Genomic DNA, 15987 nt, shown 5'->3' with positions numbered 1-15987 from the left:
AAAATGTTATCGAAAAGCATTTTGGCTGTTACTTTAACCTCCCGCGAAAGTACAGAAAGAGCCAATCAGATGTCGTTTCACAAGAGCACATCCGCAATTGATCAATCACGTTTGCCGACACCTAGCTGATTGTGCTGTGTTTACAGTAGGGTCGAGGAGTGGGCCTCCAAAACTTCGTTCAAAATACTCATTTCATCCTGATCATGGATAACCTCAAACAGCAGGTTATGATCAACCAGTTTGTTCTAGCTGCTGGATGTCATGCAGAACAAGCGAAGCAGTTGCTTCAAGCAGCAAAATGGCAGTTTGAGGTAAGGGCGTGCTATCTGCTAGATGTAAACATGGCGAGTGTTTATCATAGCGGAGACCGACTTTTTCGTCGCACGAGAGCATGACCCTTTGTACTTTCTTTGAACTTCTGTTTAGATTACCCGCTTATGAGGTTGTGTTTGCGTTTGTTTCAGACGGCTTTGAGTATGTTTTTCTCGGAGTCTTCGGTTCCGACATTATGTCGAACATGTAACGGGCACCATGCTAATGGAAATTACCCGGTGAGTTTTTTTGAGAACGTTTCCAAACCCTCCATGTTGATGACATCACGCGCGCTCATCGACGCATGGTTTGTTAGTAAACACAGCGTCGCTTTGACTGCTTTGTATCAGAGTTCCTTAGGCATTTATAGAATGTTCATGGGATGAAAGACATAAAGATTAAATAAGATTTACCTGCCGAAGAAAGGAAAATACATTTTGATCGATTAGTGCAATTGATTACCATCTAGACTATAGGTCTCCAATAATTAAGAAAACACAGCAGAAACGTAATAAAAAAATCGTAAAATGTTTTGATAAACTGTTTAAATATGAAACTATAGGACCGATTATTAAAAAGGAAGAAAAAAGTATTATTTAAAACTTTTGTCCACTACAAATCAACCCTGTTGTCTGTGGAAGGAGAAATTTTGAAGATTTGAAACAATACCAATTTCAGTTTGATTTTAGGTGTTTAGTTTTGTTGTTACTGTTGGCATCTACTGTTAAAGAGTTTAGACAATAAGTCTGTACCTCTGAAAAGAATATATATTTAAACCGCTATGATTATTTTATAAGGTATTATAAAAAACACTTGTTTTTCTATCTCCCCAACACTACCTTTCTTCATGTGTTTAGTTTTTCTTTGCGATATCATTTTTGTATTTAGATATTAATTGTAAGATAGGTGTGTATGCAGTTAAGAGAGTCTCCATTACACAAAATAAATGAAATGTGGTCCACTAGTTGATGCATTTTTTTTTAATCCCTGTTATAAGCTTTTTCCCTTCAATTCTCTTTCAGTTCTGTGCACCAACCAACACTCCAGCCACTCCCCCAAACTTCCCAGATGCATTGGCAGCTTTCTCAAAATTATCTACAGGAGAAACCAGCAGAGTGTTTGGCTCTCCTGTATCAGCATACTCACCACATGCAGCATATGCAGCTTCTCCACAGTGTCAACAAATGGCCCAGTCTCCAAAAGGCATGGAAGTGGAGACACAGCGATAAAGACACTACCTGAGATGTGAATAAACTGTGATGTGTTCAGCCATGAGAGTTGAATTACAGGGAGTAATTTCTTTTTTCTTCCTTTATTTTTTTTTTTGATTGTCACTCGACTCCCTTGTGATCTTCTCTCTTGCTGGCAGATATGGTGTATGGAGGAAATCTGGAGGATTTTTCCGAAGAAGAAGGAATTGTGCTTTGTGTTGGTAATGGGTTTGAGGAACAAGAATAGGGAGGGGGGGTTTCCTTTTTCAAAAAAATGTGCACATCTAAATTTCATCAACAGCTGTGAGCGTCAGTGTCAAGATTGCTCGATGGACTGTTCAGAGGAATACATTTCTTCGCAGCTACTGCCACAAATAAAAGGATGAAACAATGAGATGTGAGTGTTTTAATGCTGATCACACACACCAAAAAAGAAACATGGGAGGGATGGGGTGAAACTGGTCTGAATGGTAATATGAAAAAAATACAAGATCTGTTTCAAGCACAGCATATGTTAACTTCATAGGATATTGATTTTCTTGAATATTTCTTATGTGGATTGACAATGACCTACCATTTTTTTGGAATGTTTGTGTTGCTTTTTTTTCATATTTGATACAAAGACTTTTTTAAAAATAAAAGTTTAGTCATTACATATTATACATTACACATTTTCAGAGCAAATTAATTGAATGTAAGAAGCTGTTATGGTGTGTTCATTTGTAGATATTTTAAAGTATGTGCTGTTGGGAAAAGGGTGTGTGGATGGATGGATGTGCTTACTGCAAATGTGCACTTGCACATACCATAAAATATGTCTTCAGATTTTCTTGTTTTGATTTCTCTTTCTAGTTCAGTTAATAGGCTTTAATTTCTACCATGTGTAAAAGTTCATTGTTCCTCTTTAGGCTTTCACATATTGACTCATTCAAAATATTGAAATGTGCTTTTTGCAAGACCCATTCACAGATTAAAGAGTTTTGTACATATTTATATTATCTGTTTGTCGTAACTCGCACTGTCATGGTACATGTGTACTAGTTAGCCTCGTTTCCATGTCATGAAAAGGAAGTTGTTTAAGCTGCATTAATATTACAATAAGTACTGGAGTGTGCCTAAGTAGGAGGAGACTCCTTTCCCTATTTGTGTTTCTGTAATCCAAGGATTGTGGATGAACAGTGACAGCGACTGAGGAGGATTCCTGCCTGAGTACTGTGCATTATTGCAAAGTGAATGAGGTCAATAGCTACAAATAAACTGAAAAATAATCTTATCATTATCAAGTGACATAATCTTGATAAAGCTGAGAACAAAGCAAGATAAAGTACAAGTGCATTTGATGATTTCAGAGTTGCTTGACAACCTGTGGGACATCCATTTAAGAAGAACTTTTAATGAATGAAAAGTATAGCTTTCAATATTGTTTTCTGACTGTGGATAAAGCAAACTTAATGACTGGCATGATGTATGTACATGAACTGCTATTTCTGTGGATAATACTGATGCTTATTCCAGTGAAAAGAAAAGTATCATAATAATAATAGAAAAAAAATAGTTATGCGGTAAAACCTTTGTTCACTTAAGAAGAGGCTTGCTGGTTTCAGATGTAATCTTTTGAATTTGTTATTGATTTTGTAAATACATTTTTAAGATGGCAATATTGAAACCTTTAATAAGTCGGCAGCCTCTTACCATCTTATAATAGTTTGTGGCTGCTGTTTTCAGGGGAATGACTTGTACCTTGCCAACGCATACCTCAGTTGATAGCTTGGTATCTCAGATTGAGATAGACATAAAGGTCTCACATTTCAAGCATACTAATCTCAGTCATTCGGAATGTTTTGTCAGCTGTTCTTTCAAGTCGTCTTACTAGCATCATTCTGTATTTCAAATATAAATCTTATCATTAAAAGGACATTTTCTAATTATTGCAAACTCTTCCATTCTTTATAGCTGTATGAGCATAGTCAACTAGCTGATATATTGATTTATTTCCACATAAAATCTCAGAGTTTAAAAGAGCTGTTTACATACAATCATGTCTACAACAACTTCTTGGCCAGTACATAGAGGCCACCATGTTTTGTTGTCAAGTGACATTATCAGAACGCTTTCCCTGCATTCACTTTCAGTTTCCTAAATGCATTTGTCGAAATGCTGATTTGCTGAATTTGGAGATTGTGCCATACAATTTTGAATCAGAGCACAATGATTAAAAAAGGGGAATTGGACAATATAGGTTTGACAGAAGATAAGGTTAAGACAGTAACAGAGTTTCAGTGTGGTTACTACATGTTTCAGTGTTGCTGAAAACGTTTCAGGCCAACAATATCTGCATTTGAAAAATAGAAAAATGCCATTACACAATTGAATGAACCTCTTTTTTCATAACTTTGGAAGTAGATTTTTACATACTTTTACACACACATGAATCAAATGCCGCTTCTTTGCAATCTCAAAGGTAGGGTGTGACAAAGATAAGTCTGCTCATATCCAGTGCCTATCCACACATTTCACACTTTTCATGCTTCTTGCATAATGACGGTTGCGTCGGCCAATCAGCAGAAGTGCTAACAGACCCCAGCATTACTTTTTTTTTTTTTGTCAGGTGGGTCCAGCTATGTCACAAAATTGGGTCTGTTATTCTTTATGAGAGAGTTTACAAAAAATGTCAACCTTGGGAACTGCCCTGGAACTGTGTTTTAGAAATAACTGTAAGTGAATGATTCCTTTGCAGCCTGAAATTTTAAGTGGAAATATTTCAGAACGTCAGTATTTATCAACCAACTTCTTGCTAGTTCACTTGCCGTTCTTTGAATACATACTTGTATAATTCATGGATAATGTTTGAGGCTGTAATGATTTATTCTCTTTCTCTCATGTTAATTTGGGTGTATGTTGGGTTAGTGTACATCCACTTTGACAACAAAGTAACGAATGAAATGAAAGGCAGTTTTTCAGCTCCCAGGAGCTGTTTAAACAACAATCAGTTGACATCCCTTTTTCTCTAATTTTACTGTTTATTCTCTAATGTGTAGACATTGCAAGCTGTCATTAACTTAATTTTAAAATTAGGGAGTTGTGGCTGGTAGGATTACCCAGGTTGATCATAAACTAGAACTTTGCATATACCTTCCAGGTTGCACAATAATTAGTGCAGAGGTTAGCTCAATTTTTGTTGTTCTTTTAATGAGAAGGAACAGGAGTTATGAGAAGTGAAAAAGCAGCTTATTCTTGATAGCTGCTTGAGATCAGCCAAGATACTCCAAGTCTGTAAGTTGTGCTTTTCTATGCAAAATTTACTAGATTTAAAGGGGACATCCTCAAGTCAGAAAACTGACCCAGATGAGCAGGCGCTACAATTAAGGGAAGATTCAGGAAGAGTTAAAGAAAACGCTAATATCAGTTAATGAATGGTGTGTGTTAACAGTACTTTAATGTGTATTAATTTCAGCTGCACGAAATCAGCACAGGTGTGTAGTATCCTGTAGGGTTACAGTAGGCATTTGTACAGGAAGGTGGTGCATGCACCTGTTCATTACAGTCTTCCCACATGCATCTGAACTTTTATTTTAATATCATCATTTGTAAAATAAGATATATCTGACAACCAGATTGCACTGTCATGTAATTTCTTACTTTGTCAAAGGGTTCTTAGTCTTCACGGTTTGCCACAAATAAGCTTCTTCACTGATTATAATCTACGGTTCAGTTAAACAGCATGTACTATACTTCAAAGGCTAAAATTATTCAGTATTTAACTGCTAGTATTGTATACTTTAAAACTTTTATTTGAACAGGGTTGCTGCTATGCGCGTTCATTGTCTGAACAGTTTGCACTATGAAGGCCTCACAAGTTTCAGCAAGATTTATTGTTGTTTTGGGATGCAGGGAGGCGCTATATAGCCAAAGTTCACTTCCCATGTTTCTCAAGCAATGGGCGAGAGTGAGATGTCACCCACGGTCACCTCCTGCTTTATGAAAATTAGTTTATGTCCTTTGTTGTTTGCTCCAAAGACATGCTATTCTTTACCAGATCTTGCTATTGCAGTGATGGTCATCGAATCAGGTTTTGTTTGTTATTTAAAGGCAGTGTTTAAAGACGGATGTCACTCTCACCCTTCGCATTTATAAAGAGTTGATCATGCAAGAGGGATTGAAGGTGCACTGCCCGCGATGTCTACAGCAATGAGACGCTTGTTTTCTGGCATTTACAGTGTTCACAGCCCCTGTGGCTTGAGGTCACAAGGGTCGCAAGCCTTGAGAGGTATTGCATCAGACTACCATCTGCCTAGGATATTTTTTAACATTATTGTAATTGCTTTTATCAATGTACAACAAATGTATATTTGTAATGGACTTCAGCTACTAAATCGGACATTTCCGCCAAGATGAGCAAGATGGCGGTTGCTGCTCACTGTCGATGCAGAGATGGCTGAAGAAAAAAAAGAGAGGACGAATTTTCAGGTTATGTGATACGAGAGGTACCACCATTGAAACAGGTGTGGTAGTCTATATATATATATTTTTTTCACAAGTTTCATAGAAAACCCAGTTTAAAGCTGAAATACTTGAAGTGTGGATAGCCGAGTACAAAATCCGAAGGAGAATAATAAATTGGCTATGCATACCTGGTTCATTAAATAAATGATATTTTGCATCCCTATGAGTGGCCAAACATCGGTATTGTCTAATGTGTGCTACTGGGTTATTGCGGGCACGCTTTGAGGACAAAACCGATGATCGAGCTGTTTCGATGCTGTAGCAATGTATTGCACAACTTTCCCCTTCCCGCACCAAAATAACCCAGTTGAGTGAAGACATCGTTCACAGTTCTTTAAGAAACACAAACTTTTCTACTAACTGCAACACAATTCCACACTAAAAAAACTATCAGTTTGATTACTCCTCTGCAAGTCAATGATGTGAGCGTCCAATGATAACCAGAAACAACAGCTGGAAATTAATTGGGTCATAATTGTTTTCTAAACAATCCAGCTTATAAAAAGTGCAGTCAGTAGAACAAGAATGTTTGAAGATCTTTATAGAAAAGACAACTCACTTGGCCTATTAAGATCACTTTTAAGACATAAAACAAATCTTAGAGTCGAGAATAGCATTTGAAGCTGACAGGTGTACGTGACAGACCTACAGTCGCTGTGTATCATGCTCTCTGACCTCATCATCTGACACGACTAAAACTCAGTCCTCCATTCATCTTGCCCACCGACTGAGCTTTCTTCATCATAGCTTTGTACAACAGAGAAGCACTCAAGTCTGATAAATGATTTTATCGAAACCAAATCCGTGGCAAAAGCAACAATGTGTATCGGCCATGCTGACTCTAGTCCTAACACGGGTCACCACCCTCGTGCTGACCCCGACCTTGCCTTTGGATAGGTGTTGACAGGGCCATTGACCAACAAAGAACATGACTCAGCCACAGTTTCCGCTTGCCTGGCTGCAGGAAAGAAGATAGCCGCGCTTTGCAGCAGGAGCTGTACACATCAACTCGACATCGACTCTAGTAACAACAAACGTCAACTGCTGATGACCAGTTAACATGCGCTGGAGAGGAAAGGGGTTAACGAGCAGGCTTTTGTTAGCCGGTCAAGAGGTTATACCACAACTATGTGTAGTGTGTGTGTGTGTTTATAAGAGAGGGGGTGTGTTCACTAGAGAGAATGTCCAGAAGAGAGAAAGGAATGAGCCGAGGACATAAGGGCAAATTCCTGTTGCCCGCTTTATAACCTTTGACCCCGCCGATTTCTATAGATTGTATTACAATGGATGGTAATTTGAAGTTTGAAAATAAGCTAATGGTACCAGCCACATCAATGTTTGTACACCCTACGGGGTGGCGATTTTAATTCGTCTCAGAACGCCAGTGTGTAAGACTTTTTTTTTGTTTTGCTCTCCGTCCATACAACAGTTTCCATCTTTATTTATTCTTTCTAGACCTTAATCTGCTGCCTTCTCTTGACATAATGTCTAATTTTTTTAGTCCTATTTCTAAAAATATCAGTTCTATAGTCGCTATGTGACTGGGTTGTGTTGTGCTTCTCTTTAGCATCTGTATATATATATACACTTGCAGTCAACATGGATTTTTCACTCGATTTTGCTTTGACAGCTATTACAACAGGAATCAAAGTACGAGCATCTTCCATTTTCAGACCTTGCGCCTTGTGTAGTAGGAGTGGCGAGGGCTCCAGCAAGTCGGTCGCACTAAGGGTGTTTTCATAGGGTCCGACTTTAGTTGGAAAAAGGCAGCAGGGAAGATCGAGTTAAGTATTAATCTTACTGCAACAAAGAAAGGTTTAGTACAGTCCCTGCCTGCAGACCCTCGATCTTAGCTTACATTTGAAGAAACAATTTACGTCTGAGTAGAAGATATGGTTTAGTTTTTAAGACAGAATATAAACTTCTTCAAGCAAAATCTTTCAGTCGACTTTGTCTTACTATGTGAGGTTAGCTTCAGATGTGTCTGGAACGATCTGCTTTACCCAGATTTTTTTTTTTTTTTTCAGGTTGGGTAAGACAAGAATAGTTTGTTTACTCGCCAGTTAGCTGAAGGCTATGTATGCTCGCAGGATTGATCATTTATCTGTAAGCCATTCTCAGGCGCTTAAGTAAACTGTGGAGTTCTTGATACAGATGAAGAACAGTTTTGCAGTGTGGGATCGAGAGAGTGAGAGAAAGACGAACTCATGAATCAATGAGAACCAACGAATGGACTAACCAACCAACTAATCATATGCATTGTTGTTTGCCATTAAAACCACGTATTGAAACTTGGTTGGGGGGAAGGATGGTCATTGTTTTAATCTGTTAGAGAGTGGAGGAAGGATGCTTACAGTCCAAATTAATTTTGTCTTAAATTGAAGCTTTAGTCTGCGACACTTGGATACGACAGCATTACTCAGCTCTCGCTCCCACAGTCTCAGACCCAGTCGATGGCGGCACGACACACTCAGCATGACTCATCGGTTTGGTGTGTCCGTGAGTCTGCGACAGGCTGTGCGTCAGGTTTGATTGTCTGTCAGCTGCTACACAAGATTTGCTGATTTTATTTTCATTTTTTGCAAGTCTCTGTATTGGCATATTTTAAAAAAAAATAGCTTCAGTACATAACACCCTTAATATTAAATAAGGGTTTTATAAAGCGTTGATGTCTAGTTAAATGGACATATGTAATTTTATTTAAATTTCTGTATCACACACACACACGTGTACATTTGATTCTGGCGAAGTTTGAGCAGACTGAACATGTAAAAAGCAATTTTCACGAAACTGTAGGTTCTCAAAGTAAGGAGATGTAGCCAGCACGTCTGGCGCACCCCACTGGTTGCAGTCGGCCATGTGTCTCGGCGTGACGACAGGTGTGGCGTGTTGTTCCGGTGCCAGCAGACGGTTTTTCCAAGGCCGCATTCGACGTCATTAACGGCGGTTGCTATAGAACAGATAATGAAAGCCAAATACAGGAGTGAGAATTGATTTAGATTAAGGCTTGATGTATCAAAGCAAAACATTTTCAAACAAAAAGGATTTTTTTTTTTTAGAATGAAAATTGCCAAGAAAGAATGAGAGAGAAAAATTCAGGAAACAAAAACAAATTTTAAACTAAGCTTCGGAAGATTATATGATATATATATATATGTATTATGCCTTTGATCTTATTGATTATCAATTTTACATGAACGGGCACGCACACACATCTGCACCTCACATTCAAGTGAACACATGATTGCAACACACGTCTCTCTCTCTTACACACAGAATGAGAGAAAATAGCAGCGAATTGTAGATAAACATCTATTTGATATTTCGCAGACATGGCAGCTGCACTGCGCCTCTGATAGAGAGAGCTTTATCTCTTTAACGTCGGCAGAAAATGGCGGCACAACGAGCCTAGGCGTGGATCGAGCGATAACATGTGACTTTTACACGGAAATATTCTAAGCTCCATGGCAACGGTTAACGTAGGTTGTTGTCGACAGAGTAGGTCACCATAACAAACGATATCGTAGGTGAACTCTTTCTTACTGTAACACTAAAGAAAAGGCATATAGAAGTGTGGGGTTAGAGGGTGGTGACGTACGTGTGTGTGCGTGCGCACGCGCGCTTGTGAGACGTAGAGAGAGATGTACGTAGGAGTGAGCAGAAACCGAAACAGTGGGAGAGATGAGAAAGAGGGCGTCAGAGAGAAAGATTATCACCACAATGTGACCTACTTTTAAATTAAGTCTTCACACGTGCACTTGAATGCGGTATTGTTATTTCATGTCGGGAGACGCTGTAGTGTTATACCACCACACCTGTGGACTCCATACACCATCACACGGCTTTGAGAGGGGCGTGGAAGTCACATGTCACCAGTGTTCAGGCACCTGTGCGATTTATTTCAATATAACATTTGAAAATGGGGGCAATACTACAGATCGAATATGTAACGAAACCTGCAATCATTGCTCAGTCAGTGGATCGGTATGCCCACGAAGGTATAATTATTTCTGCGTTTAATGATATACCTCCGTGGTATGCCTCTAGGAACATTGAATACTCACCAATCGACAAAAACAATATCAGCCTTAAAATAATTGCCATTGGCTCTGAGAACTTTCGTTCGTCAGCATTTGTTCTAGGATTTCAAAAACAAGGTCTGATCCATTATTTGCGAGGCAGGGCCATTAAACGAGGTCGGCGAAGTGGTGGCCACGTGTAAACGGGCAGAACACAAAACTGCAAAAAATAAAGTATAATCGCTGGGTTTGCGTTACAGAGCCCACGTCCCCGGTGGCTAAGGTGCGTTTCATTCGTTCAGCCATAAGGTTTCCTTTTCCCTCAAGTCCTCCATAAAACGCACTCATCTAAATGGAACGAAGGCCAGTCACGTGCACGCATTAGTCCTGAAACCTTTTTTCATATTTTCCCTTCCTTTCTTTGGTCAATGAAGTGGGGGCATTTGTTACATTAGTCATCATAATTTGATCAAAGTATACCTATACATGAGTTTATTCGGTGTCCGGAGAAGGCCGGTTATCAAAGCAATGGCTCGTTTGCCACGTGCTGAGTGTACGAATGTACTAGAAATTTCCGTTTCCCTTGTCGGCGTGCTACTCCTCTCGAAGCTAGAGAATGCTAGAGAGGAAAACAAAGATGCTGGCATGCACGCTCACTTTCGCCTGCATCCACCCTGAAAACCGACATTGACGGTTAGAGCATTTGCCGATTACAGTTGTGATTACGTCAAGAGACACAGACAAGAGTACAAATACAATTAAATAAAGACGCAGCATTTTTATTTCTTTTTCCTCTCTTCTTTCTTTCGTCCTTTCTTTTTTGTTCATGTCTCTGCCCTTCTATTCCTTTTTATGTCTTTCTTACATTTTTTTTCTCCTTCCTTTTTTAATTGCTTTTCTTACTTTCTCGGTTCTTCCTTTCTTTCTTCCTTTTTTTTTATTAAACCGTTTTGAGCTCTGCAGCTTTTGTCTTGCTTCCTTAAACGACCAGTACATATGTTCTGAATAAAGTATCGGACTCCTGCTTCAGGCCCACATTACTGTGTAGCAAAATCTTCCGTGATACTCGGTGTGTAGATGTGTGTGTAGTCACTGACCTCGGTAGCAGAGCCAGGCCAACTCGTCCCTTTACGGTTAGCAATATTTGGGCTGTCGTCCTTGGTTTTATTCGTCAGCACGCCCATTTTTATTACCATTATTTTCAGCGATGACGGCCTACAAAGTTGATATTCAGCTATAGGCTTAGAGTAGGTACAAGCGTGTCGGTGGGGTGGGTTGGTGGAGGAGGGGAGGTATGCTGTTTCTTTATCGTTCCTTGACGACAGCTACCAGCCTTCCCCCTCGTTGATCTGAGGTTGAAGACGAATTGTCTTTCATTTAGGTTACTCTATTTCAACAAAAATAGCAGCCCTCGCCGTTGTGGGGTAAGGGGGGATGGGGTGCTGCTAGGTGGGGGGAAACGAATAGCGAATCTCCACGATGTTGTGATGTAAGAATTAAAATACTTTGGATAACCACCATCAACACCTCCCCCCTCGCACACACACAACCGCACCCACTTCCATTTCGACAGTCTGAGTGTGAAGTGCTTGCAAACACACTAGGAAGTAGCGACAGAGATCGGGACAGACCTCGTGACGTTTATCAAAGCAACAACAACAAAATCTCTTCCGCTTCGTTCAGTTGTCATCGAGGTTACATATTAAGTGTGGTAAACTTGTTTATTCTTGCTCACGAACTATATAAGCCGTATACGTAAACTTTCGCATGTTTAACTCACTCACCATGTGCAAGTAGGCCGTTAGCTAGTGCACACGACCTTATACATTGTTATCTGATACAGACAACTGTGATGAACAAAACACTGACGTCTGCTTTGTGCTTTGCTTCCATTTTATTTGTGCTGAGAATAAAGTCTCAAGGAAGATAATAGATATCAGGGGGTTGGGCTATCTTTCCTGCCTTTAGGGAGTGAGGGTTACGAATACGAATACAAGCTCTGAAAGTAAGTAGAAGTAGTAGTAGACAGTAAAAAAAAAAAAGTAGAAGAAAGAAAAGACATGATACAATTTTTATATAATTATTCATCCTATTATTAGCAGATAGACTGAACATTTGATAAAAATTAAAAAATCGGTGCAATCTCCATACTTTTGACTTAACTGTTCACTTTTTAAAAATTGAACTTCCCTCGTGTATATTAATCAGCATACTTGATATAGAGAGTGAGCCCCTACAATTGTCCTAGCAGATGAATAAAGTTGTATTATATTGTGTTGCATCGTATTGTATTGAGCACTTCTATCTATCTATTCCTCTTTGTGCATCAGGTTGCACATAAGGCCTCAACCAGAGTCCGCCACCGATGTCGATCGGCTGAAACCCGCTCTAGGTGACCCCATGTCCAGCCCTTTCCTTTCATCTCCCTTTCCACTGTTCTTCTCCAAGTTTCCTTTGGGCGGCCTCGTTTTCTTCGGCCGTCTGGAGTCCATCGTAGGGCGACTCTGGAAAGGTCTGCTGTCTGCTGGCGGAGCACATGTCCAATCCATCGCCAACGCCTTCGTTGAACCTGCGTGGTGATGGACTCGGTTTCACTTCTTCGGTGGAGTTCTTCGTTGGTGATGGTGTTTGGCCAAAAGATGTTAAGTATGCGCCTGAGGCATCTGTTTTGGAAGACGTCAAGCTTGTTACTGATGGTTTTGGTCATCTTCCAAGATTCTGATCCGTAAAGGAGGGTGCTGATCACATTTGACTTGAAGATTCTCAGCTTGATCTTCTGGCTGATGTTTTTTTGCCTTCCATGTGCTCCTGATGAGGCAAAGGCCTGACTGGCTTTCGCCAGTCGGGCTCGAATCTCCACCTCCGCATCCCCAGTGTTTGACATTTTGGACCCAAGATAGGTGAAACTGTCAACTTCCTCAATCTCTTCTCCATTTAGTTTGATGCTGTCTTGGACTCTGGCGTTCACTCTCATACTGTTAGTCTTTTTTGTGCTGACCTTCAAGCCAAGGTTTCCAGCTGTTTCTGAGAAGGCCTTTGTTTTTTTCCTGCATGTCTTGGTGGCGGTGTGACAGCAGGGCAATGTCATCAGCAAAGTCCAAGTCTTCCAGTGCTGTTGTTGCTGTCATAGTCATGGTCCATCTGAGCCCTCTCCTCTCGCTGTCGGTGGAAGTCTTCATGATCCAGTCCATGGCCAGGATGAAGAGGAACGGCGACAGAATGCAGCCCTGCTTCACCCCGGTACTGACGTTGAAGGGGTCTGTGAGCTCCGTGTCACAGACAACCTGGGATTTGAAATCGCTGTACAGCATTGCAATGACCTGAACGAGTTTTGCAGGGACTCCGTAATGCCTCAGGATCTTCCATAAGGACTCGCGGTGGATGCTGTCAAAAGCCTTCTCCAGGTCGATGAAATTGATGTACAGCGGTGTGTTCCATTCGTTGCTCTGCTCCAGAATCTGTCGCAGAATGAAGATGTGTTCGGAGCAGGATCGCCCAGGGCGAAATCCTGCTTGCTGTGGTCGGAGGTCTTCTCAAGAGTTGCCGTCAGTCTTGACAAAACAATCTTGCTGAAGACCTTGCTGGTGAGGGAAAGAAGTGTTATGCCCCTCCAATTATTGCAGTCTCCAAGATCTCCTTTCTTGGGTAACTTGAAGATGAGCCCTGTCTTCCACGCAACAGGGACCTGCCCTGATTCCCAAATTTGCCTGAAGATTTCAGTCAGCTTGGGAGCTGTCACATTCACGTCTGCTTTCAACATCTCTGCTGTTATTCCATCTGCCCCTGGTGCTTTTCCGCTCTTCATTGTCTTGACTGCTGCTGTCACTTCTTCCAGGCTTGGTGGGTCTGTGCAGATGTCAAGGTCTATAGCTGCTGGCTGGATGTCTGCAAGCTGAGGGGGATCTGGTCTGTTCAGAACTGACTCAAAATATTGAGCACTTAGTCGGCTCTTAATACACTATACACATGACCAACCAAGGTCCACACAACCATTAGAGCTGGTAAAGTATGTATTCTTGTTAAGTACAGCTACTTAATTATACCAAACCAAAAGTGGGGGAAAATAATGGTCGACCTAAATATCCCATCTTCAGGAAAACAACCCCCGAGGTGAAACTAGTGAGCAAAAGACATATTTCTCTTGTTCTTCGTCTCACTATGCAACAGTCTATGGCAATAAATTCTACGTTGGAGGAAGAGGGAGGAGGTGTATTATTTATTTTGCCTGCGGGTTCTTTGTTTACTTGCCCCGGATAGGTTACAAGAGCATGGGTCCCATTGCACTTGCGGGTTGAATCAACTGTAAAGTCGACATACAAAACATGAAAACGCACCTGAGAGATTAACATACCGCCAACCTACCTGCAGGCGGCGATGCGGTGTTAAATAAACGTATGCATGCTGTGTTCGCACTACCTGTACCCCATCCGCGGGGCATCTTGACAAAACGTCAACGTCTCCAGTTGCCGGCCGGCAACTCACCGTCGAGCGTGGGGAAAAAAAAACAACAACAAAGGTTTCGGCAGTTGTAGGTCACGATGTCCTTGTTACTATTCTGGAGCCCGTTACTCGTTGTTATCTGTACAGCAGAGGTCCATGACCTCTCAGCCTTTCACGCCGGTTGACTTTTGTACTCTTCTGGTCACGTGATGGTCGATAACGAGCTTGGTGAAACGCAGGTTTGGTTTGTCGGTGTGTGGTTTGTGTGTACTCGTGAGGCAAGTGGAATGTGTTTGCAAGAGAAGGAAAGAGAGACAGAGGAGAGGGATCTAGGAGGTTTATGTATGAGGATGGCTGCGCAGATTTTATCCCCTTGATATTGTAACGGAACATCATCAACACGCGAACCATGCAGTGAAGACATGAACATGAGCGGGCACAGGCAATCTGTTACCGAGACAGAACCTATTTCCTCTATATTTTCATAAGTGAATATGTAATGCATCACATATACCGACATACAAAGCAGAGATACATATTTTTTTTATATACATTCACACGTGCGTGCGCGAGCACACACACAAAAGAGATACACACACGTGTGCGCCACGCTGCCAGGGCCCTGCTTAGGGGCAGCCAGACGTCGATCGAGGCATCTACCTAGGGCCCCGTGCCTTTGATAGTCGTCACGGCCCCGCGCTTGTAATTAAAACCGTACAGTCATAGCTGTTCATATTTATGCTAAGGATTATATTTTTAGCAGGCAACCAATATCGGTTAATGTAACGCTGTCCGAAAAAACTGACACTAATCGGTTCGATAACCGCGATTTGCAGCGTACTTATCCCAAGTTGATTCTGCTGTGGATTGGGGAAAGGCATCGAGACAAGGTAGATATAGGCACCTCCCGAAAGGTGAGAGCTCCTAGCACCTCCCTCCCCTGCGACCGAAAGGTAACAGGACCTTCCTGCCATAGATCACTCGGGTATTAGGTCCTGGTATTCTGACTTTTTCACACTACGAATGTTATTCTCGCCTCATCGTTAGACACACGCACGCAAGAAAACAACGCCCTGGAAAGGTTGCCAGAGAAAAGTCATCTCAGGTAAACAGCTAGCTGATAAAAGTGTCCAGAGCAACAGCTAGGTTAGCCATCAACAGTGCGTGTAAATTCACTCAGCCTGAAGACAAAACGGATCCTGTGAAAACACTAGAAACTGGGGCGAAAGTGAATTATGTATTAGGAAGGATTACATAATATGTTTTGTCATTGCCTGAGCGCGTTGTTGGGGGATGAAAGAAGGTTGCAGCTAGTGTAACACAATTACCATTTCTTTGCTGCAAATAATTTTAAAATAATTAATTTAATTATTTTAATGGGTTAATTAGCTAATCGTATCATGTAACAATGATTAATACCAACGACAATGTAATAAAAATCCGTGTCATGTGAATATACGAGAAACAAGAATCACACTAACATTTCAAATCACGTGTTTTCA

General features: G+C 41.0%; 1 protein-coding gene across 1 annotated transcript; it reads left to right on the top strand.

The window, feature by feature from the left end:
• The first annotated feature begins 103 nt into the window (after positions 1-103).
• On the top strand, positions 104-3453 carry LOC112564905 (UBA-like domain-containing protein 2-A). Its single transcript, XM_025240016.1, has 3 exons — positions 104-311; positions 465-551; positions 1335-3453. The coding sequence occupies exons 1-3, from the start codon at positions 204-206 to the stop codon at positions 1539-1541; spliced, it is 402 nt and encodes a 133-aa protein (XP_025095801.1). The 5' UTR covers positions 104-203; the 3' UTR covers positions 1542-3453.
• The last annotated feature ends 12534 nt before the right edge of the window (positions 3454-15987 follow it).

This window comes from Pomacea canaliculata, linkage group LG1 (genome assembly GCF_003073045.1).
Source record: "Pomacea canaliculata isolate SZHN2017 linkage group LG1, ASM307304v1, whole genome shotgun sequence".
Classification (NCBI taxonomy): Eukaryota; Metazoa; Mollusca; class Gastropoda; order Architaenioglossa; family Ampullariidae; genus Pomacea; species Pomacea canaliculata.
This window is presented reverse-complemented; position numbering and strand designations above follow the sequence as displayed.